General features: G+C 39.3%; 1 protein-coding gene across 10 annotated transcripts in view; it reads right to left on the reverse strand.

Moving 5' to 3' along the window:
- The window catches only part of inpp4b (inositol polyphosphate-4-phosphatase type II B), a 156981-nt gene that overhangs the window by 50368 nt on the left and 80822 nt on the right, over positions 1-25791 (reverse strand). For all 10 annotated transcript variants that reach the window (XM_052127595.1, XM_052127604.1, XM_052127593.1 and 7 more), the window contains 3 exons: positions 17319-17449; positions 5116-5220; positions 2346-2454 (listed from right to left, as the gene is read on the reverse strand). In XM_052127595.1, the coding sequence (XP_051983555.1) occupies positions 2346-2454; positions 5116-5220; positions 17319-17449 (345 nt within the window). The remainder of the gene's footprint in view (positions 1-2345; positions 2455-5115; positions 5221-17318; positions 17450-25791) is intronic.

The raw sequence follows: 25791 nt of genomic DNA on the forward strand, positions 1-25791 counted from the left end.
ATTTTCCATTTTTTACATTTGAGCTTGCTTGTGTGAATAATCCAATGTTATATCTTAGATGTTCAGAACAAAATATGCGGTCCAGCATGAAACGTATGCTAATAAAATCATCGGAAGTACAGTATATGATATAGACTATTCGCACGACACTTAGATTGAGCTTCTAGTCCACTCAGAGGCCGAGATATTTGATGAAACAATGGAGGTGGTGCATGAACTGAAGAATAGACTGAATGTCTATGAACAAACACATCTGTGAGGGCTAAAATGGGTTAGAGCGCCACCTACATTTCAGATCACCATTTTGTGAAGGAAGATGGAAGATTTTTTTCTAGTACTTGCTGCCATCTAGTGGAATAAAATAAGACTTTTTGGAGGGAGATGGAGCGAATGAACAGAACCAGAATTACAGTAGCAAGAAAAAGTATGCAAACCCTTTGTAATTAGCTAGCTTTCTGCATTAATTGGTTTTAAAATGTGATCTCATCTTAGACAGCCACCCTGACATTATCCTGCAGGATATTTTGATAATTTCCCCCCTTGATGATGGCAAGCGGTCCATGCTCCAATGCAGCCCCATTGTGGAGAGTCAAGGTGGTCTTTGGCAAACTTCAGGCGTGCAGCAATGTTTTTGTTGGAAAGCTGCGGCTTCCTTCATGATGTCCTGCCATGAACACCACACCTGTTTAATGTTTTCTGTATATTAGACTCATGAACAGAGATGTTAACCAGTTCCAACGATTCCTTCAAGTCTTTATCTGTCACTCTAGGGTTCGTTTTTACCTAATTGAGCATCCTGCGGTGTTCCCTTTGAGTCTTAGGCTGGACGGCCACTTCTAGAAAGAGTACCTATAGTACTAAATCATCTCATTTATAGACAGTTTGATGAATACCTAAGCTCATCAATGTAACCTGTAACCTACCTTTTCATTCTATTTATGAAAAAATAAGACCAGTTTTTGGTACTTAACCCACAGTATGTGTAAATAGTGAGCTTTTAAATTTGAGTGTGCAAAATTGCAGATGGCATCCCATAAATGCCCCAGAGTTGAGGAGCTTAACAAAGTAAGTTAACTACACTTCAAGCTACTAAGTACATTGAAGCTAAAAGGAAATATATTTAGATATATAACAATAAGATATTATTATTTTATCGTTATAACAAGTCTATTAGTAAAACCATGGTTAACTTTTGTAAGGGTTAAACAGGTATGGTGACAATATTAAACAGATTTGTACTTAACATACACTTATAAAACACCCCATTTTACATACTGTAAGTGAATCAATTTATAGTGATAACAGCAGCAATTAACTAAATATTTGCATTAAAAAAAGAAGGCAAAGTCCCTTAAAGGCTGTGTGGAGTTCCCAACACTAAATATATTAAAAACAAATAATTTACACGAACTGTCCAAAAGAACCGATTCACTTCCATGATTTGTTTTTAAGCCAGAACTACATTTAGCATTTGGTGATGCTACAATGCTTCTTGTTAGCAAATGTAGCTCATTACTGGGAAAGCACAGTACAGTTACAGCTCAGCTACTGACACGCTACGTAAAAATGTAGTTAAGTTAGTAGTGTCACTTCTCTTAGTTAACTACTCCCCAACATTGGTCACAGCCATGACCTGTGATTTCCTAATTTCTTGTCCGTTGCAGGGGGAGGGACATTCTCTCTCTAGAGAGTATCTGATTGGACACAAATCTGTGTAGAGCTGCAATAGTCATCAATATTTCAATATCCCTCCAGGTACATTAGAACAAGAAGTTCTAATGTACCTGGAGGGAGCTATCTGTTAGCATAACCGTGAACTCGTGAGTGAACTTCAAACTTATTCACAAATCCCTTTCACTGATTCATTAACAAGAACCACCACATAAAAGTAATTTGTTCGTGAATCGGACACCACAGGTTGTGCTTTGTTAGCTGGTAACATGTCACTCTAAAGATATTAAAGATAAACACCTTCTTAGCAAATGAAATGAGCTAAAACCACACATCAATGCAAATGTTTTCCCGTCTGTCGCAAATGCCAACTCGATTGTAGATTGCTGTAGAAAACAATTTTTCTATCTTATTTACGACTTTTTTACTCCTCTATCCATCCATGTCATGTGCATATGTGATGCTCCTGTTCTACCCGCTCCGTACGGGACTAGAACCGGCGTCTCCGGCATGGTAGGCAGGTGCGCTAACAAGGAGGCTAAAGGCTACAGCCTCTAGCGTCAGTCGCTAGTGCACCACTTGAGGTCAGGAGAGTGAGGTTTATACACATTGCACATCTCTCCATCATCTGGCCACCATTACACATATGTGTGTGTGCTTATCTAAAGACTAACCTCTTCTTCTCTGATTCGTATTTGCTGAGCAGTCTCTGCAAGCCTCCGTTCTTGAATCCTTGCGAATGAGCTGCTGGAGCTCCAACTGTGACCACATCATAGAACGAATCTGTGGAGGAAACAACAAACATCCTTCAACAGGCCACACAAATCACAGACAAGCCCATAGCACACCATTTCTGCCTGGATTCCAACTCATTTTATGGGCTTCCAGTTGTTATGTGAAAACATCCAAACATTCTTGTGTCTTGTGTCATGGCCCGTTTCACCTCGAGGATTCTGTATTTCTGTAGAAAGTATTGAAAACACTTTAAAATGCTTTGCTTTCTAGACTCTTCAACCATTACATCATCCAGGACAGCCAGGAATTAATGATTCCATCTGTTTAAAACAGACTGACTCCAGAGTGCCGGGACAGCCATACTGACGGCCACCGCTATGCCCTATGTGTCCCCCCGGCTGCTTCTCTACATCGCTAATGGCGATGAGGTTCTCATGCAAAGATGTCCATCCCACCCTCATGCTCTCACACCTCCATGGTCTATTCCAGAGCATCTAATTGGCTGTTTCACAACACTCATACGATGAATACTGTGGCATATATAGAGGTCAGGATCATCCGTCAGGGATGGCCCAATTTGGAGGTGATTTGTGCAGGTTCTTGCAGTCCCTATAAATGGAGGCTCTGAATCGGGACGGCCCAGGATCCTGTCTCCTAGCCACTAAGAAAAACATCTCAAAACCAACTCTAGAAAAATAAAGATTTACAAAGACCCCAGATAGTAGATTTATAATTGATTTTTTTTATTTATTTGACACTTCATTATCAAACTTAGGGCTGAACCAATTAGTCAACGTTATCGACAACGTCAACAATAAAAAAACGGTAGAATTTGTTTTGTTGTTGAATTGTCATTTGATGCCATTTAATGTAAAATGAGATCCCATTAAACTGTAATGATGACGCGTGAGAGCAGCACTGCAGCTCGCACCAGACTAAGGAGAGGAAGAATTCCACAGGTCACTCTAAACTTTCCAAACAGCTTCAGCTGATATAGATCCCAAAGTATGAGGGAATTATAATGCCAAAATACAATATACATTAAGTAAATACAGAAGCACTCTTGTTGTGGAATAAGCTCTGTCATGGGGACGCTCGTCCCTCGAGCATGCACACTTAATGCAGCTGGATTATAACACGATGACTCGCGACTTATTGAATCATAATATAGGTCACTGTACGTTTATTATCGTAGAGAAAATGGCAATATGCAGCTTTATTAATAAGAGAGTTTTGTTTGTGAGTTAAAGATGGATTGAAGTGAACAGAAAGGTGAGAGAGGAAGTCTTTGTCCCATTATAGACCGCAACAAAATACGTTTTGGATTTGTTTTTGTCTTCACTTATATATATATATCAAAAACTCCTTTAAAACAGCGAATTTCTTTACTGAATTAAACTTAATAAAACATATTTTTCCTTTTAATTCAGTGAATGCAATGTAGAGGGGTTTTTAAAATATGATTTTGTCCTCTTTATTGTTAGTAAGAATGTTTAATACAAACTTTTAAGTCAGGACACAAGCTGAATAATCGGATAAGAGCTAACGATTAATCGCTGCAATAATCGGCAAATAGTCAAATACTTGTTCCAATTATCGTTAGATTAATCGATTAGCAAAATAAACGTTAGTTGCAGCCTAATTCACTAACAAACTCATAACTTACTAACTTGTTCAACAACCAACTAACCAACTAACAAACAAATGTATAACTCACCAACCAACCATCCAACCATTTAACTATCCAACCATATTAACACCAACCAAATAACCCATAACCTCACTCACTCACCCACCCATCCATCCACCCATCCACCCATCCATCCACCCACACATCCACCCACACATCCACCCACCCATCTATCCATCCATTCATTCATTCATTCATTCATCCACCCACAGACCCATCCATCCACCCATCCATCCATCTATCCATACACTCATCCATCCACCCACACATCCATCCATCCATCCATTCATCCACCCACCCACCCATCCATCCATCCATCCATCCATCCATCCATCCATCCATCCACCCACATACCCATCCGTCCACCCATCCATCCATCCATCCACTCATCCACACATCCACCCACCCACACATCCATCCATCCACCCATCCATCCATCCATCCATCCATCCATCCATCCATCCATCCATCCATCCACCCACCCATTCATCCATCCACCCACAAATCCACTCATCCACCCACCCATCCTTCCATCCATCCATCCACTCACTCACTCACTCACTCATCCGCCCACCCATCCATCCATCCATCCATCCACCCACCCACTCATCCACCCACCCATCCATCCATCCATTCATTCATCCACCCATCCATCCATCCATCCATTCATTCATTCATCCACCCATCCATCCATCCATCCAGTTCTGTTGCAAATGATTATATTATTTTGGTATGTGTCTTGTCCAATCATGAGTGAGAATCCCTGATGTGCAGTAAGTGTACTGCTGTCAGAACCTCATTTAGAAGTCTCAGTGCAGGTGTGCACCTGCCAGCGTTTCCCTGCTGATCTTTTACTGACTGTACGGCCACCTGTCACTACGATTCAGTGTGAAAGCAGCATCAGAGAGAGGCAGAGCTCACTGCACACTGATAATAGGGGCTGACGATAGCTGGGACTGGCATACATTGCTTCTCAAAACAGAACATACAGTAGCAGACTAACGAGAGACCGGACGCACCTGTTTTCCGTGGACATGTCACCGTCATTCTCTGTGTGTGTAAGTTGATGGGAATGAACTCCAGATATTTCTGCCCTTTACTGCAGCTGGGCTTGAAAGATGGTCCTGAAAATCAACAAGAAAAGCCAAGCGTTTACTTATAATCTGCTTTAGTCATCACTCAAACAAAACAAACAAACAAACAAACAGTGGGAGCCCTCTTGCCATCTATTGTATTACGGGGCTCTTTCAATTCTATGCATGCAAATATATCTGTTTATTATTATTCAGACTATTTATGCATCGGTTATGAAGCATTATCGCAGCGCATATGAATGCATTCAAGTAGAATGTGATGACTTGATTAAATGAATACCTGACGGTTTCTCAGAAATGATGTTGTTCTGATTAAATTAATAAAAAGAAGGCAATTAAACATCAACTGAATGAGAGGGAGCCAAAAAACAAATAATCCTTTAATGCACGGCTTGTCATTTAAATGTGTGAAAAGAACATCTTTCATACACGCCACATAAAAGATAAAAGACATCATTATTGACCTTGAGTGACTACAATAATGACCGATGAGAGAGCTGCACCTCTGCGTTGAAGGGATTGTTCACCCAAAAAATGAAAATTCATTATCATTTACTCACCCTTATGTCGTTCCAAACTGATTTGACTTTCTTTCTTCCAAGGAACACAAAAGGAGAAAATGTGACATTGTAAATGCATGGAAACAAAGAGAGTACATTCTTCATTTTGTGTTTCATGGAATGAAATTATTTTCTTTTGTGGGTGATTTTTTTTAATTTAACATGCTGCACCAGGTGCCACAGAAAGCCCTATTGCTCTCTCAAATAAATAACTGCTAATTTATTCACAAATAAGCACAGGATTTCACAGAATTTAAGCACCACCTGCTTTGTACAAAAACAAGTCAATTAAAATCTTAAGAAAGTGATACAATATAGCTCCAACGGTGAAGCAAATATCGCCTCAAAACCGGCTGTGTTTTGAAATATAGTGAAGAAAGACCCTTTGAAACAGTATCAGTACATTCAAGCCGAGCAAATGATCTGACCATTCGTGCTTCAAGTAAACTGAAATCCCCTGAAGTTGAAATGCACCCATATACTGTATATACACTCACCTAAAGGATTATTAGGAACACCTGTTCAATTTCTCATTAATGCAATTATCTAATCAACCAATCACATGGCAGTTGCTTCAATGCATTTAGGGGTGTGGTCCTGGTCAAGACAATCTCCTGAACTCCAAACTGAATGTCAGAATGGGAAAGAAAGGTGATTTAAGCCATTTTGAGCGTGGCATGGTTGTTGGTGCCAGACGGGCCGGTCTGAGTATTTCACAATCTGCTCAGTTACTGGGATTTTCACGCACAACCATTTCTAGGGTTTACAAAGAATGGTGTGAAAAGGAAAAACATCCAGTATGCGGCAGTCCTGTGGGCTGAAAATGCCTTGTTGATGCTAGAGGTCAGAGGAGAATGGGCCGACTGATTCAAGCTGATAGAAGAGCAACTTTGCCTGAAATAACCACTCGTTACAACCGAGGTATGCAGCAAAGCATTTGTGAAGCCACAACACGCACAACCTTGAGGCGGATGGGCTACAACAGCAGAAGACCCCACCGGTACCACTCATCTCCACTACAAATAGGAAAAAGAGGCTACAATTTGCAAGAGCTCACCAAAATTGGACAGTTGAAGACTGGAAAAATGTTGCCTGGTCTGATGAGTCTCGATTTCTGTTGAGACATTCAGATGGTAGAGTCAGAATTTGGCGTAAACAGAATGAGAACATGGATCCATCATGCCTTGTTACCACTGTGCAGGCTGGTGGTGGTGGTGTAATGGTGTGGGGATGTTTTCTTGGCACACTTTAGGCCCCTTAGTGCCAATTGGGCATCGTTTAAATGCCACGGCCTACCTGAGCATTGTTTCTGACCATGTCCATCCCTTTATGGCCACCATGTACCCATCCTCTGGTGGCTACTTCCAGCAGGATAATGCACCATGTCACAAAGCTCGAATCATTTCAAATTGGTTTCTTGAACATGACAATGAGTTCACTGTACTAAAATGGCCCCCACAGTCACCAGATCTCAACCCAATAGAGCATCTTTGGGATGTGGTGGAACAGGAGCTTCGTGCCCTGGATGTGCATCCCACAAATCTCCATCAACTGCAAGATGCTATCCTATCAATATGGGCCAACATTTCTAAAGAATGCTTTCAGCACCTTGTTGAATCAATGCCACGTAGAATTAAGGCAGTTCTGAAGGCGAAAGGGGTCAAACACAGTATTAGTATGGTGTTCCTAATAATCCTTTAGGTGAGTGTGTATGTATATATATATATATATATATATATATATATATATATATATATATATATATATATATATATATGCTGTGCGTCAAGGCTGTCATTGCTGTCATACAGATGTTTTCTCTCCTGGTACACTGACTAATGGAACCAGAACAGAGAGCTGTGGCAAAGGAATGAACCCCATCACACACACCATCTGCCTGGCCAGCTGCTGTCAGACATGGGGGATGGAAACCCCAAGAAGTGACCTCCCAGTCAAGTGACCACACATCAGCTGAATTCTATACAAATGTTGCAAGTAACAGTAAACAACTTCACTTTGCGTCACACTCCATGATAGCAAGTTCTTCCTCATTTTGACTTGTTTGGGACATGTCCCGCTCATGACCCGAGGCATGTTCTTCATCACTATCACGTGTAAATAAAGCAAGCATTCCTGTTTTGATAGAAATCGAATAGCTAAATTTCTGGTGGACATGTCCACTTCTCTATGCCTGAACCTCAAGTCCCAGGTACTGAAAAAATGTTCATGCCTACCAAACAGCCAGAGGGCACGATTGGCACAGCAGTCAACATTAAACACACACTCAGCCAAAGGTGCAAAGTCCCTCTGATTGATGCAGAAAGGATTCGTGCATTTAAAATGTACGTCTTTTGTGCCCTTTGCTGTGGCTCTCATGTCGAGCACTTTCAGGGTTTTCCTCCCATCAAACAGGCGCCATTGAAACTCCCTGGGCAACTTGTGGCGTCTGTGGGCTTGTTGGAGGCTTGTAGCGCAGACTGTCTGAGGTTTTGACATGGTTCTGGGAAACAAATCAGCATTATAGAGGCAATTAAACTGCAGCAACAGTTTTTCACATTTACCTAAAGCCAAAAATACAAATTCTGCCATTATTTACTCACCCTCATATAATTCCAAACCAGTATGACTCTCTTCTGTGAAACACAAAAGGAGAACAATGTTCACTCCACACTTAACAACAGTTCATAGCGACCATGGTTTTGAATAGGAATGGGAACTGAGAACGTGTTCTTAATCAGAACCAGTGTAATCTGATTCCCAAACAAATGACTTTTATGTACCGGTTCTTTTGAATGTACACTGTGGAACATCAAACACAACCAGTGAAGCCTGATTCCCAAACAAATGACTCTTATGTGCAGATTCTTTTGAATGTACACTGCAGAACATACAGCGCCTCCAGTGAAGCCCGATTCCCAAACAAATGACTCTTATGTGCAGATTCTTTTGAATGTACACTGCAGAACATACAGCGCCTCCAGTGAAGCCCGATTCCCAAACAAATGACTCTTATGAGCAGATTCTTTTGAATGTACACTGCAGAACATACAGCGCCTCCAGTGAAGACCATTTCCCAAACAAATGACTCTGAGCAGGTTCTTTTGCTGGTTCTTTTGGGTCTACAGCATGCAACACAAAGTGCGACCAAAACAAATGTGCTGTTCCTCGCACAAATCTACTGTGATTCATATAAAATTGTGGCAGGGCGAGGGCGGGGCCGGGTCATGATGCTGCACACCCGGCCCCTAATCAGGCTAATCAAGCCCTCGAGAGGGATAAAGGCAACCGGAGGCAGCTGTTCCAGAGTGAGACAGAGAGTTACGGGCAGCTGCCCGGCATGATTTGTCTTTTGGTTTAAGTTTATTATTAAAGTATTATTTATATTGGTAAGCCGGTTCTCGCCTCCTCCTTTCCAGTGATATATATGACTTTAGAAGACTTGGAATTTGAGTCGCAGTGACTACTTTTACGACACTTTTAAGCACAGAAGAAAGTAAGTAATCTGGAAATGTAACAACATTAGGATGAGTAAATTCTGAGATTTGTCTTGCTTTGTTCTTTAAAAGGGTGGATGAGCATGTGGTTTCTCCACCCTGGGTAGCACAACCCCACTGAAGCACTGACAAACAACCGGATTAGTTCCCAAGCGCCTCTAATTCCACCAGCTGTAAACAATACTAACAGAAAATGATTAATTGATTAGCTAACAAATTCTGAAGTACCCCAAGTCAGCTCTGTCTAATTAAAAATGAATTAAATGAAAGAAGAAACACCACACTGGTTGTTATTGTTCAGACCAGAGCCAGGCGACCGCAATCACGCCGCAGGGTTAGGAGGGCAGTCAGAGAAGAGACCTGCCCTTTTGAGAGACGATGGCTGAAAACCAAATGTTCTCCTAAGCCACCAGTTGCCAACCTTATTATAATTTATAACATTAGATATCAATAATTAATACACTGCTGTGGCTCTGCAGTCGGTGAATTATAGCAACATCCCAAAGGACAGAAAGAGAATATACAGATTGTAACAAGTGGCAATGAGCAGGATGGTGGACTACTCGTCCAATTAATATATAGTGGGGTTGATCAGTTTATATAGTTTAAAAAACAAATAAACCTACCCTAATCCTAAACACTAACCCTAACCGTAACACTACTAATAATCCTACCCCAACATTTACCCTAAACACTAAACCCTAAACCTACCCCAACATTTACTCTAAACACTCAACACTAACTCAACCTTTACCCTAAGCCTTAATCCTACCCCAACCTTTACCTTAAACACTAAACTCTAAACCTACCCCAACATTTACCCTAAACCTACTCCAACATTTACCCTAAACACTAAACCCTAAACCTACCCCAACACTTACCCTAAACACTCAACCCTAACTCAGCCTTTACCCTAAGCCTTAATCCTACCCCAACCTTTACCTTAAACACTAAACCCTAAACCTACCTCAACCTTTACCCTAAACACTAAACCTACCCCAACATTTACCCTAAACACTAAACTCTAAACCTACCCCAACATTTACCCTAAACCTACCCCAACCTTTACCTTAAACACTAAACCCTAAACCTACCTCAACCTTTATCCTAAACACTAAACCCTAAACCTACCCCAACACTTACCCTAAACACTTACCCTAAACCTACCCCAACATTTACCCTAAACACTAAACCCTAAACCTACCCCAACACTTACCCTAAACCCTAAACACTAAACCTACCCCAACACTTACCCTAAACACTCAACACTAAGTCAACCTTTACCCTCAACCTACCCCAACACTTACCCTAAACCCTAAACACTAAACCTACCCCAACACTTACCCTAAACACTCAACACTAACTCAACCTTTACCCTAAACCTACCCCAACACTTACCCTAAACCTACCCCAACACTTACCCTAAACACTAAACCCTAAACCTACACCAACCTTTAACCTAAACACTAAACCTACCCCAACATTTACCCTAAACACTCAACACTAACTCAACCTTTACCCTAAACCCTAAACCTACCCCAACACTTACCCTAAACACTAAACCTACCCCAACACTTACCCTAAACACTCAACACTAACTCAACCTTTACCCTAAACCTACCCCAACACTTACCCTAAACCTACCCCAACACTTACCCTAAACCCTAAACACTAAACCTACCCCAACACTTACCCTAAACACTCAACACTAACTCAACCTTTACCCTAAACCTACCCCAACACTTACCTAAACCTACCCCAACACTTACCCTAAACACTAAACCCTAAACCTACCCCAACATTTATCCTAAACCCTAAACCTACCCCAACACTTACCCTAAACACTCAACACTAAACCTACCCCAACACTTACCCTAAACCTACCCCAACACTTACCCTAAACCCTAAACACTAAACCTACCCCAACACTTACCCTAAACACTCAACACTAACTCAACCTTTACCCTAAACCTACCCCAACACTTACCCTAAACCTACCCCAACACTTACCCTAAACACTAAACCCTAAACCTACCCCAACATTTATCCTAAACCCTAAACCTACCCCAACACTTACCCTAAACACTCAACACTAAACCTACCCCAACACTTACCCTAAACACTCAACACTAACTCAACCTTTACCCTAAACCCTAAGACCTACCCTAACACTTACCCTAAACCCTAAACCTACCCCAACACTTACCCTAAACCCTAAACACTAAACCTACCCCAACACTTACCCTAAACACTCAACACTAAATCAACCTTTACCCTAAATCTACCCCAACACTTACCCTAAACCCTAAACCTACCCCAACCTTTACCTTAAACACTAAACCCTAAACCTACCTCAACATTTACCCTAAACACTAAACCCTAAACCTACCCCAACACTTACCCTAAACCCTAAACCTACCCCAACCTTTACCTTAAACACTAAACCCTAAACCTACCTCAACATTTACCCTAAACACTAAACCCTAAACCTACCCCAACATTTACCCTAAACCTACCCCAACACTTACCCTAAACCTACCCCAACACTTACCCTAAACCTACACCAACCTTTACCCTAAACACTAAACCTACCCCAACATTTACCCTAAACACTCAACACTAACTCAACCTTTACCTAAACCTACCCCAACACTTACTCTAAACCTACCCCAACACTTACCCTAAACACTCAACACTAACTCAACCTTTACCCTAAACCTTAAACCTACCCCAACACTTACCCTAAACACTAAACCTACCCCAACATTTATCCTAAACACTAAACCCTAAACCTACCCCAACCTTTACCCTAAACACTAAACCTACCCCGACCTTTACCCTAAATACTAAACCTACCCCAACATTTACCCTAAACACTAAACCTATCCCAACCTTTACCTTAAACACTAAACCTACCCCAACATTTACCCTAAACATTTAACCTACCCCAACCTGTACCTTAAACACTAAACCTACCCCAACATTTACCCTAAACACTACACCCTAAACCTACCGCAACACTTACCCTAAACACTAAACCCTAAACCTACCCCAACATTTACCCTAAACACTAAACCTACCCCAACACTTACCCTAAACACTCAACACTAACTCAACCTTTACCCTAAACACAAAACCCTAAACCTACCCCAACACTTACCCTAAACACTCAACACTAACTCAACCTTTACCCTAAACACAAAACCCTAAACCTACCCCAACACTTACCCTAAACACTCAACACTAACTCAACCTTTACCCTAAACACAAAACCCTAAACCTACCCCAACACTTACCCTAAACACTCAACACTAACTCAACCTTTACCCTAAACACAAAACCCTAAACCTACCCCAACCTTTACCCTAAACACAAAACCCTAAACCTACCCCAACATTTACCCTAAACACAAAACCCTAAACCTACCCCAAAATTTACCCTAAACACAAAACCCTAAACCTACCAGTACCTCAAACTCAGTAGCAGCAAATGTGATTCTCTTGAGAATTTTGCAGAACATCATGTACTTACACAATAATTACATGCATTGTACAGGTATGTCCTTCAGTTTGAATACATATTAGTTGCACTCACCTAATATAAAGTGGGGCCACTTTATAAAAGTTTTATACATATAATAACAAATATTTTATATAAATAATGGCCACTTGGTAAATAAAGTTCATTTCTGAAACAGGTCTGACATGTGATTCTAAACAAGTGGAATTACAAGGGCTACAGACAAAGCATTCAGGCAACCTACTGACTTGTTGACTTTCAAGATATGTAGTTTTGCACATCACTAGATAAAGAGAAGAAGTGAAACTGGGAATGTTGGAGATGCAGAATAACAAAGGGCTTCAGCTACAGAGCAAACAAGATTAGAGGCCGGTGTAACAGCTGGGCACTCACGGGCTGTAGGGAGAAAGAATAACCGAGAACTCTCTCGCTATATTTCTTCAGGGACGGAGACGTCAACACCGCTCAGCTGGCAAAACACAAGCCTGTGAAATCTCATCGCTGAATATTGGCTGGAGTAATGGAGCGATCGATCAGGCAGATCAGTTTTTTGGCCGTCACAGCTGATTAGAAGGCCAAAATCATCAATGGTTATTTTTGTTTTACAGGCCGAGGCGAGATGCGGCTGAGAAATACTGACCTTTTGTGCTACGATTTTATTTTCCTTAATGGATCATGAATTCAGACTAGGGCTGGGAGGTATGACGGTACATACCATGTGACGGTAGAAATATGTCAACCAGTAGAGATTGTTTACCGTTTACACGACAGGAGATTGCACCGCTATTAAGACCAAAGTATATTTTGGGAAACAAAGCACACCCTTGCCTTTAGTGGGCAGGAATTACTTGCATGTTACTTACATGTGAGAGAGACAAAGATACAGATGTAATGTGAAAATACAGAATGTGTCCCAAAGAACTTGTTATTTAAGAGAGTAGTGCAAAGTATTTTTAATTGTTACATTTACATTTATGCATTTGGCAGACGCTTTTATCCAAAGCGACTTACAGCGCAATTATTACAGGGACAATCCCCCCAGAGCAACCTGGAGTTAAGTGCCTTGCTCAAGGACACAATGGTGGTGGCCGTGGGGTTAGAACCAGTGATCTTCTGATTAACAGCCCTGTGCTTTAGCCACTACGCCACCACCACTTGTTAAATCAATAGAATTGAATTGATGCGCACTCACAGGTTTGTGTGCAATATGAATTTGTTAATGCATTAGATGTTATGAAATAACAATGATTTTTTTTCTTGGCTAATGTTCCTTTATAAATGTACAATTGTGCATTGTTAGTTGTTAGGCTGGGCGATATATCGAACATTCACAATATAATCGCGATGATTTGGCTGACGATATAACATTAAGCAATATTGTGAATATCGCTTGATGATTTTAATGTGCTTTTTATTTGGCCATTAAGTTTAGAAAAAGTGCACAAGTAGACTAATTTCACTATCCTTCTGGGCAACACGATCAATCAAAATAACACAAAAATAGCAACATTTTCAAATGTGATTATAAAAATAATATAAATGACTGAATGTTTAAACATCGTCACAATTCAAAAAATCAGTAACAACTACAAATTATTATACACATCAACAAATGTGGCACAGTATTTTTTTAAAAAATTGTTTTAAATGTGGCACAGTATAACAGAAAAGGAGGAGATGATGATTTTCACCAGATGTCAAAATAAAAGTTCCATGTAAAGTGTCAAAATAAAAACTCCAGGTGAAGTGTCAAATAAAAGTTCCAGGTGAAGTGTCAAAATAAAAACTCCAGGTGAAGTGTCAAAATAAAAGTTCCATGTGAAGTGTCAAATAAAAGTTCCAGGTGAAGTGTCAAAATAAAAGTTCCATGTGAAGTGTCAAATAAAAGTTCCAGGTGAAGTGTCAAAATAAAAGCTCCAGGTGAAGTGTCAAAATAAAAGTTCCATGTGAAGTGTCAAATAAAAGTTCAATGTGAAGTGTCAAATAAAAGTTCCATGTGAAGTGTCAAATAAAAGTTCCATGTGAAGTGTCAAAATAAAAGTTCAATGTGAAGTGTCAAAATAAAAGCTAAAGGTGAAGTGTCAAATAAAAGTTCCATGTGAAGTGTCAAATAAAAGTTCCATGTGAAGTGTCAAAATAAAAGCTCCAGGTGAAGTGTCAAATAAAAGTTCCATGTGAAGTGTCAAATAAAAGTTCCATGTGAAGTGTCAAATAAAAGTTCAATGTGAAGTGTCAAAATAAAAGCTAAAGGTGAAGTGTCAAATAAAAGTTCCATGTGAAGTGTCAAATAAAAGTTCCATGTGAAGTGTCAAATAAAAGTTCAATGTGAAGTGTCAAAATAAAAGCTAAAGGTGAAGTCAAATAAAGTTCCATGTGAAGTGTCAAATAAAAGTTCCATGTGAAGTGTCAAAATAAAAGCTCCAGGTGAAGTGTCAAATAAAAGTTCCATGTGAAGTGTCAAATAAAAGTTCCATGTGAAGTGTCAAAATAATGAAGTGTCAAATAAAGCGTGAAGTGTCAAATAAAAGTTCCATGTGAAGTGTCAAATAAAAGTTCCATGAAGTGTCAAATAAAGTTCCATGTGAAGTGTCAAATAAAGCTAAAGGTGAAGTGTCAAAATAAAAGTTCCATGTGAAGTGTCAAATAAAAGTTCCATGTGAAGTGTCAAAATAAAAGTTCCATGTGAAGTGTCAAATAAAAGTTCCATGTGAAGTGTCAAATAAAAGTTCCATGTGAAGTGTCAAAATAAAAGCTCCAGGTGAAGTGTCAAAATAAAAGCTCCATGTGAAGATTCAAATAAAAGCTCCAGGTGAAGTGACAAAATAAAAGCTAAAGGTGAAGAGTCAAAATAAAAGCTCCAGATGATCCCACAGTAATAAATTAATATCATCCAATATTCAACCGGATTTTCAAGAACAAGTGGAATAGTTTTTGCACTCTGTTTATGCACAAAAAAATGTCTTAGAAAAAAATATATGAAGGTAAATAATGCTTTTTTATTAAGCTACTATGTTTTGTTTTTGTATATACCATATCAAATAAATGTGCAAACCAATAAACATTATTAAATCTCATTCTCCCTTCAGTTCATTTAATGAAAAACTGAGAGTAAACATGCCTTTTTAATTTTTAAATAGATTCTATTAGTTATTTAATAACTTTAAAATATTGAATCTACTTGGCCACAATGGCGATTTGGATGAAATTATGGTTCCTCTAATAAAAAAAAACAACAACTTTTGAGCCATATCAGAACAAATACATAATTATCGAGATATACTAAATATCAAATATCATCAATAGGCTTAAAAACATCGAGATATAATTTTAAAGACATATCGCCCCGCCCTACGTTCATTTGTAAAGTATAAAACGTGATTGTCCTAAAGTTGAATTTCCAGCTAATTCATAATGTTAGTTCATAATGCAACATCTACTAATGGTAACATATTCAACTTTGTATGATAAAAATGCATGCTGATATTAACATTAACCGTGCTGAAAAACTATTTTTAATTTTTAGATCATGTACCGTCTATTGTGGTTAACTAAAGTGTTTTTTTTTTACCTTGAAAAAAATCTAAGGAGATAAAGTACCTTTCATATGTAAAGGATTTAGTTCAGTTGAAAGTTGCATTTCCAGTTAAAACAACGTAAAAAGTTACCATCATAAATAATTACTTATACGAACTATAACTCAGTCTATTTAATAAGGCAGAGAGGAGCTATAGCAAAACGCACTGTGATAGTGTGATATTTGCCACTTTATAAGGGTTACTATGGAGTCACACAGCAGTGATCTAAAATTGTGCCATTTTGATTCTGCAGAACAACAGCTTAAAATCACTACACGAGTAATTGAGCTATTCTTGTTTGTGTCCTTTCTAGTCAATCCAAACTTAGTTGCTATGCCTACGTTGCCTCTGCACACAAAAATAATGTGAGTGCTACACAGTGTTAGACTCCAATGTATAGTGCTTATTATTTAAAGCAACAAATATGTATTTACTGTAAACAAGCATATAAAAAGGAGAAAAGCAAGAAAGCATGCTTCAAAAACGTTAATGTGATAAAAGCCAGCAATAAAAAACACACTCTATGCTTGCTTGCTCTTCTCACAACCATGTGTAATCATTCGCATTTGATGTCGCATTGAATGTGACAGCTAACTGTGAACTGCGTATACAAATTTTATGAACTAAAAAATCCTGCATGAATGCATCTGGGGGAAAAAAAAGCTCACAATGGCATGTGCTGATCAAAGGCATGTGATGTTGAATGCAAATTGCAGAATCTATTTGTACTGAAAAACAAAAATCTAAAAGTGGTGGAATAAAAAGAGAAGACGAGATGTGTGTGCGCTGGGCGTTCTTATTCATATTCATAGATATTCGTACTGCACATAAAGTGTACACACACACACATTTGGATAGACACTGAAACATTAAATAGCAACGTACCGACAGCATCTATAACACTATCCTACAGTACCTACAGTATGAACATGAGATGATGCTGATGTGTGATCATGCTTTATTGCATCAGTATTGCTTACCAGTAAGTTTCTTGAGCTCAGTGAGGGTGTCCTGGTATTCCTTGATGATCTGGTCATAGCGAAATATGACCTCCTTCCGCAGGTTGTCCCAGTGTGGAGAAAGTTCTCCCAGATCATTCAACTCCTGTATCCTATATGAGACAAAATCATATGCATTCAGTCATTATTACTGTTGATCAGACTGCTCAACAAACGTATTGAGCAGCTCAAGCGTCTCTGGAAAAGTCACAAAAAGCACTCATCTCATTGGTCGGTCAGTTTTCATTGCAGTCCGAAGAAAAAAAGATATATAAATCAGACCACTCGCCATAAAAAAAAACCTTTGTATTGCCGGCGGACGATTTGTCGGATCCGGTATGAATAGTGCCATGGGAATACTTTGTTACGAGTCGGAAAAGCTCGTTCGGAACGAACGTGCGTACCGAAAAATGTACAGGTCTTAAGTCGATTCAACTTTTAGGAGTACACTTGCATATACTGTAGATGACCTCTAAGCTAAATGACATTTGAAAAGCCACAAAACAGATTTTGATCAGATGGGCTCTTTAAGAAACTCGCGAGTACAAGCGGCCGAAATGGGCTTCCTCAGAAGGGTGGCGGGCTTCTCCCTTAGAGATAGGGTGAGGAGCTCAGTCATCCGTGAGGAGCTCGGAGTAGAGTCGCTGCTCCTTTGCGTCGAAAGGAGTCAGTTGAGGTGGTTTGGGCATCTGGTAAGGATGCCCCCTTGCCACCTCCCTAGGGAGGTGTGTCAGGCACATCCAGCTGGGAGGAGGCCTCGGGGAAGACCCAGGATTAGGTGGAGAGATTACGTCTCCACACTGGCCTGGGAACACCTCGGGGTCCCCCAGTCAGAGCTGGTTAATGTGGCTCGGGATAGGGAAGTTTGGGGCCCCCTGCTGGAGCAGCTGCCCCCGCGATCCGACTTCGGATAAGCGGCTGAAGATGAATGGATGGATGGATGGGCTCTTTAAGAAATGGAAAACCGGCAATTTCTGCACTCTTATTACGCATGCTCGACTCATTGAGCAATTCAACAGCCAAAAGCCCTTCAAAAACTATCAAGAACGCTCACGTTTAGCACGTTAAACACACTGAATGTAGAGATTCTCTCTTTCTTAAGCTAATAGATTGCTTTGCTTGATGCTTGTTAGTTTTTTGGAGTAATTGTTGGGCTTGCCTTTCATGTGCTCATGTGATGTCTGCAGCAATTTGTTGCACCACACGACATAACTACGGTAGATTTACATACGTTATAGGGACTTATCTCTTTCAAACCAGATTGAAAGGCCTTGCACGTATTCTAATGGGTCTCATTAACAAAAGGCTCAGGAAGCTTTAATTGTAGAGGGGATTTCCACAGAGAACAATGATTAACTTTCATGTAAATTCTTTCTGGAAGTCTCAGGGAAACTTAAATAATTTCAGCAATGTGATTAGCATCTTCATAAGAGGCAAAGGTGACAAAATAAATGAGCAGAAATGCCTTAAGAAGACAAGAGTGTTATTGTTTTTATTCTCTTTAAACAGGCATAGAAGGATAGCTCACCCAAAAATGAAAAATGTGTAATTATTTACTCACCCTCGTGCTTAAAGATTCTTTCAAATTAATTAATGACAGAATTTTCATTTTTGGGTGAAGCATTCCTTTATTTAGATATACCAAGAACTGATTAGTCTGAAGTACGTATATCCTAAATTATTTTTTCACACATGTACTAAAATGTCATCAAAGGTCAACAAAGGTTATCAAAGGTCATCATAGGTCAACAAGACTAGTGGCTATCACAGGAGCAGGCTATTCAAAGGTTTCTGTCTCAGCTATCATTCTGTATCTTTTGAAATACACTGATGGCACTTAGAATGATCTACTGTTGTACTATATCACTGTTATACAACCGTTATCTAAGAAAAATCGGAACTAAAGAATTATAATTATTTCATGCGGAGCTAATGTCGTTAAAAGTCAGAGAAATCTTGTGCCGCAGTTGGGGAGCCCCTTAAAAAGCATCATATCTCTGATCGTGTTTTGTTGAAAATAATATTTTTTTGTAGCTTTATCAGAATATGCATTTAGATGCAACAATAAAAGAGATTTGTAGCCACAGTGCTGAAGAAAGACATTGTGATAAAGAAAGAGACAGAAATAATAGATTGCACAAAAAGAGGAGTGAAGAGAAAACCAATAGGCTTGTTATGTGCATATGTCTGTACAGAGTATTAGAGGAAGTTTTCACACTCCGGCCTTCATTTCACGGTGTATTATAGGCGCTGTTCGTTTTAAATCACCAGAGGCCTTGCGTCAGCTGTCAATTCAACAAATGCGAAGGGAATAGTAATTAACGGCAGCTACCTTCAATGGCAGGACACTCACTGTAAAGGTTCTCTGATGAGTTTGAGGTAAAGGACGTACTTGTATAATGGCGTTTGTGTTAAGCTACGGACAAATTTGAGAGCGTCAAGCTATTGCTCAAGCTTATCAATGGCAATCTGCACTGAGAGAGAAAAATGAACACCGTTGTTTATTTCATTTTGACTTACAGACAAGAAATAACATTTTGCAAGTCGATTTTTAGGACCATTAAGATTTTAAAGTAGTTAACATAATTTTTTTAATTAATATGAAATTTAACAGGTAGCCAAAGTAACAATGATAAAATGGGGCTTATATAATCATATTTCTTGGTTCTCGTCAGCACTCTGGCAGCTGCTTATTGAACCAATTGAAGTTTATTTATTGATCTTGCTGGACATCCTCCCAGTAATGCATTACAATAATCTAGTCTTGAGGTCATGGACGCATGAATTTGTTTTTCGGCATCAGCAACAGAGAGCATGTCATAACTTACATAGCAGTTCAAACATTGGAAATTAGATTTTCAAAAAGTATATATATAATATAACACCTAAGTTCTTCACTGTAGAAGACGAAGTAACGGTACATCCAACGAGAGTCAAATTATATTTTAGCGGCTTATTTTTAGAGGTTTTTGGTCCAATAATTAGTACCTCTTTTGTTGGAATTGAGTAGAAGGAAATTTCTGGCCATCCAATCTTTTATTTCATTGATACATGCTGCAAATTTGGAGAATTGTGAATTTTCATTGGGTTTAGAAGAAATATAAAAGTTATATAACAGTGGAAACTTATTCCATTATTCCTGATAATATCTCCCAGGGGAAGCATATATAAGGAGAAAAGCAGAGGCCCTAAAACTGATCCCTGTGGCACTCCATAATTAACTTTTGTTTGATTTGACAATTCCTCATTTACATAGACAAAGTGGTAGTGGCCTGCTAAATATGACCTAAACCATGCTAACGCAACTCCACAAATTTTTCGCCTATTCAAGAGAATGTCATGATCTATCGTGTCAAATGCAGAACTAAGACCTAAAAGCACTAGAAGAGAAATGCTGCCAAGATCAGATGATAAGAGCAAGTGATTTGTAACTCTGATACGTGCAGTCTCTGTACTGTGATGGGGCCTAAATCCTGACTGAAATTGTTCATATATACTATTTCTCTGTAGAAAGGAACATATTTGGGAGGATATTACCTTTTCTAGTATTTTCGACATAAACAGCAGATTTGAAATCAGTCTATAACTAGCCAGTTCTCCAGGATCAAGTTGTGGCTTCTTAATAAGCAGTTTGATAACTGCCATTTAAAAGTTTCTTGGGACATGTCCTAAGGATAGCGAGGAGTTAATAATATTAAGAGGCTCTGATATTACAGGGGATACCTCTTTTAAGAGCTTAGTTGGTATTGGATCTAACATACATGTTGTGGCTTTTGATGTTTCGATAAGTTTTGTTAGCTTTTCATGACCTATGATAGCGAAGGATTGAAGTTGCACTTGAGGAAAATTACGAGACACTGTTTTCTGAGGTACTGTGACAGATGATTGCATAATTCCAATTTTATTTCTGATTATTTCAATTTTATCAGTAAAGAAACTCATGAAGTCATTACTAATGTGCTGCAACAGAATATCTGGTTCAGATGATGCTTTATTCCTCACCAATTTAGCCACCGTACTGAATAAACACCTAGGATTGTTGTGGTTATTTTCTATGAGTTTGCTCAAATATGCTGACCAGGCAGCTTTAGCTACAGACACTATCCTTCCATGCACCGTGAAAAACATCTAATTCTGTATTCTTCCTCTTGTGCTCCATTTTCTGAGCTGCTCTCTTGAGAGCATGAGTATGATCATTGTACCATGGTGCAGGGCTTTTTTCTTTAATTTTCTTTTTTTATCAAGAGTGCCAGAGATGGCTGTATATATATTTTCTGTTATTACATCAAGTTCTTCTAGACTTTTTGGCTTACTGATTATGTGAGACAATTCTGGAAGATTATTAATGAAGCTATCTTTTGTGGTCGAAAGAATAGTTTTACCTGAACGATGGTGTGGTGTAGATTGAGTGAAATTAGCTGATCGCAGCAAACAAGAGACAAGGTAATGATGATCCGAGATGTCATCGCTCTGCGGTAGATTTATGTACAAGATTAATGTGCAGATTAAAACAAGTAGTCAAGCGTAATGTCAAATATATATATATATATATACACACACACACGTGTAATTCATTCAAATCAAAAATGTTCGATAATAATTGTTCAATCTAATTAAAAACGTACGATTTTACACAATATTTGTGTGTGCTGTGTATTTTAATAGTTATTAAAGTATTGCATCATTAGATTAGCAACACACTAATAATGTCAAATTTTATTGAAATCAATTGTGAGTTTAGTCTCGCTGAATTTAAAAGCCTTGGGTTGCATGTTAGGTTTTTGTTCAAACCCCAAACCCTAAGTATGAGTAATAGTGATTAAGATGCAAAGAAAACATTAGAATGCCTTATAAAACACAACTAATTATAGAAGATTACATTGTATCTACACTTAAAAAAGCAAGGCAAAAAAACCCTTGGTCTGAAATGGCTTACAATTTTCAGAACACCTTGAAATATGAAGCTTTTTTAAATGAGCCATTGTTTTGCTCTGAAATGAATGCAATAGTGGTTGATCCAGACTCAACAAAAGCAGCTGAAAAGAGGTTGAAAGGTAAATGTGGCATCCAGGCCGATAATTGGATGTCTACGGATAGAACTGGCTGCTAAAGTTACCTGTCTTTACCAGGGAGAGCAGGTTTTGTGGCCAAATAGCTGCACTGAATAATGCACACATGATGATAATTGCTTAGCAGGGTCTGAGCTATGGGAGATACAGTCTGGGAATGTGTGTGTGTGTGTCTAGGTGAGTTAATGATCTGTAGCTAGGTGAGTTAATGATCTGCGATTCTTGAATGGCCAAACACACTTCATGGTCTGGCCGGAATGGTTTGTTTTAGATAAAAATGCATCTATGCCAGGGTCAAAAACTTGCTTGGGCAAAAATGCTACAGAAAATGACAAAAAATGCCTCGGATTTTTAGAACGTAGTGAAAATAGTGAATTCCTGTCTTGTTTACTTGCTAACAAAGGTACCTTGTAAACTTGGTGTCCAGATGGACTGATAAAAATACAAAAAACGCATGTCTTTAGTGCCGGAACTTGCATAAAGTCAACCAATCAGATTCTAGCTTGCCAGATCGAGAAAGTGTTTTCATTTACATTTACATTTATGCATTTGGCAGACACTTTTATCCAAAGCGACTTACAGTGCACTTATTACAGGGACAATCCCCCTGGAGCAACCTGGAGTTAAGTGTCTTACTCAAGGACACAATGGTGGTGGCTGTGGGGCTTGAACCAGCATCCTTCTGATTACCAGTTATGTGCTTAGACCACTACACCACCACTCCCAGTACTCCCAGTTTTTAATGTCTGTAGAGCTGTTTAGTTTGTAGTCCTATAACCCAGAAAATAATATTTCGAGCAATGGGTGTCCTCTGGAATTTCCAAAGTGTTTTTGTGTAAAATAAGGTTTTTTTTTACATTCTGGAACATAAATAAAACACAGTCTTACCTCAAAGAGAAATGTTTAAACCACTAAATTTCTTAAAATAAAAAATGTTGCTAACAAGTTGCTAAATAAGGACTACAACTGCTACTACGAATCAGACAACAACTACGACTGCATGGACGACTGTCACATGCCTTATGTAGCAATTTGCTAGCAATTTACCGTTTAAAAGCAAAGAAGGGTTAAACATTCACATTTTAGGTATGACTGCGTGTGATTTATGTTGTAGAACACAACGCAAACCATCATGACTAAACAGTTCTTTATGTGTCAGATGGGCATTGAATGAAACTATATTTCCTCACACACACACACACACGTTTTATTTTATATTCCGTTTACAGTGATTTTAATGTCCTGGTTTAACGCTCAACTTACCTTAACTATAACAAGATGGGTGAATGACACGAGAAGATGGTCAGAGGTGTCGCTCGAGATATTTTTAATGACTTTGTGTTGTCTCTTGGAGTTTAATGGGCACAGAGGCACATCAGTACATCCACAGCTTCAAGGTAGGATTTTGTGTATTTAAGAATAAAGTACTCCTGTTTAAAATTCTTCCCGCTCTGCTTCAAGTTGTTATGACATCCCCTGAACACTTCAAAATACTCATAATAACTTTTGACAATTCTACAACCTGTAAATCCTATTTGCTAGCTAATTAACACTTTGACATCAACACCATACATGTCTATATAGAACCTCTAGAACGGAAGTACAGAGACAAAATTTTCAAGATGGCTGCACGCTAGTTTCTCTGGCGCATAATGTGAATAGCGAAGCCAAAACACACTGTCCGCGCAGAAGAACATGGGGTCGCATGAGGCTAAAGCTCAGCGGCAACGGGAAAAAAGTTACAATTATTTAAACTTTGAGCAGAGCGTCAACAGACCCTCCAAGGGAGAACTCCAATAAGCTATGCAGCGTTCCCTCATCAGTGCTTTTATCGTGTTTGGCTGGTAGGTGATAGTTTAGATGGGATGTGCTTTTGTGGCAAAATTCCGACTTACAAAGGATGCAAAGTACTTTATGTTTAGTCACAAGTCCCATGTGGATTTGTTTTGTAAGAGGTCCTTTCTCAATCCCTTGATCATTGGCACGGAATCGCTGTTGGGTACTTCTCAATCAGGGCTGCAGCCTAGTTAGGATGTGTCCTTCCTAGAACAGTCCTTCTGAGGGTGTAGGCTAGGCTCCTCCTCAGCATGCAGCGCTAGAATGAGATGATCTAGTAAGTGTGCATGTGCAACGGATTGTGGGTGACTGGAGATCACGAAAGATGCACTTGATGCATCCTCCAAAATGTGATGAATGAAAGCTGCGAAACGAGGCTGCCTTCCAAGGGTCCTCACAACTGAGACAGCCTTCAACGTTGCTTGATGATGTGGCAGCCTAAAGCTGTGCACACACTGCCAGCGACATCGCGCGAGACAGTGACACCATCCCATTCATTTTAGATGAGAGCTGGCGATTGCCAGCAACACAGGCCGCGACCGTTGGCGACCAGATGTGGGCGTGTCCAGCGACGCGACAAAGTTGAGACAAGTTTAACTTTATTCAAATGAAGAGCGACTTACGGGAGCAACAGCCAATACGAGAGAAGACGGTAGAGCTCATGTGCTCCTTCTCTCTATCTCAGCTCCTGCAGTAATGGAAAGATCAGGGGACTTCATCCAGTTGTACTCATCATGCTGACTCTGAGATTGAATGGTTTTGTGGACCCAGACAGACCGGCGTTTGCGTTTTCACCGCAGATAAACAGCCGCTATGGCAAAAAGCACGCCTTCTTTCTCGTTCATCTTTGATATAAAGCATTTTAAGTACTGATTCCATTTATATTTAGTCTTTTCCCTCCAAAATGTTTGTTTTTAGCAGCAAGAAAACTGATTCGCTGTCAACAGCAATGGAATGGCATCCGTGAATGTCATTTATAAATGTTACTAGGCAACCATTAGTGGGAACGCCCACTAGTGACCTAACCGCCAGCCACTGGCCACCTGCAGTGACAAAGTCGCTGGCAGTGTGAATGCAACTTAACTAGGCTGCAGCCTTCCGATTGAGAAGCACCCGTTGTGTGTTTCTGGTGTGTACGTCTGTGTATTGTCCCCTGACACATCGCAAAGATTCCGCCCTATTCCAACCAGTGTTTAGAGCTCACACAGAGCTGAATATAATGTCATTATCTAATGTGAAAATGGGTAAATGCGTTTATCACGATTAAGAAAAATGTAAGTGTGAAACATTTTTAAATCGCATGCGTTAATACGTAAATTTTTTGCACAAGTAACTACTATTGCACTAGTAATGTTAATGTTTTGTTTAATATGTTGACTTAAAATAATTAAAATGTTAATTCTTGATACCAAAAATAATGTCATTAGTCACGATAATACACACTCTATGTCAAAAATAGAATTTCAATAAGTAAAAAATCTAGAACTACATTTTCAAAAGTAGACTTTCAGTTACAAAATGCAATTTCAGGGTAGTTCAGCAAGTATTGA

Source organism: Xyrauchen texanus, chromosome 5, assembly GCF_025860055.1.
Source record: "Xyrauchen texanus isolate HMW12.3.18 chromosome 5, RBS_HiC_50CHRs, whole genome shotgun sequence".
NCBI classification, from domain to species: domain Eukaryota; kingdom Metazoa; phylum Chordata; class Actinopteri; order Cypriniformes; family Catostomidae; genus Xyrauchen; species Xyrauchen texanus.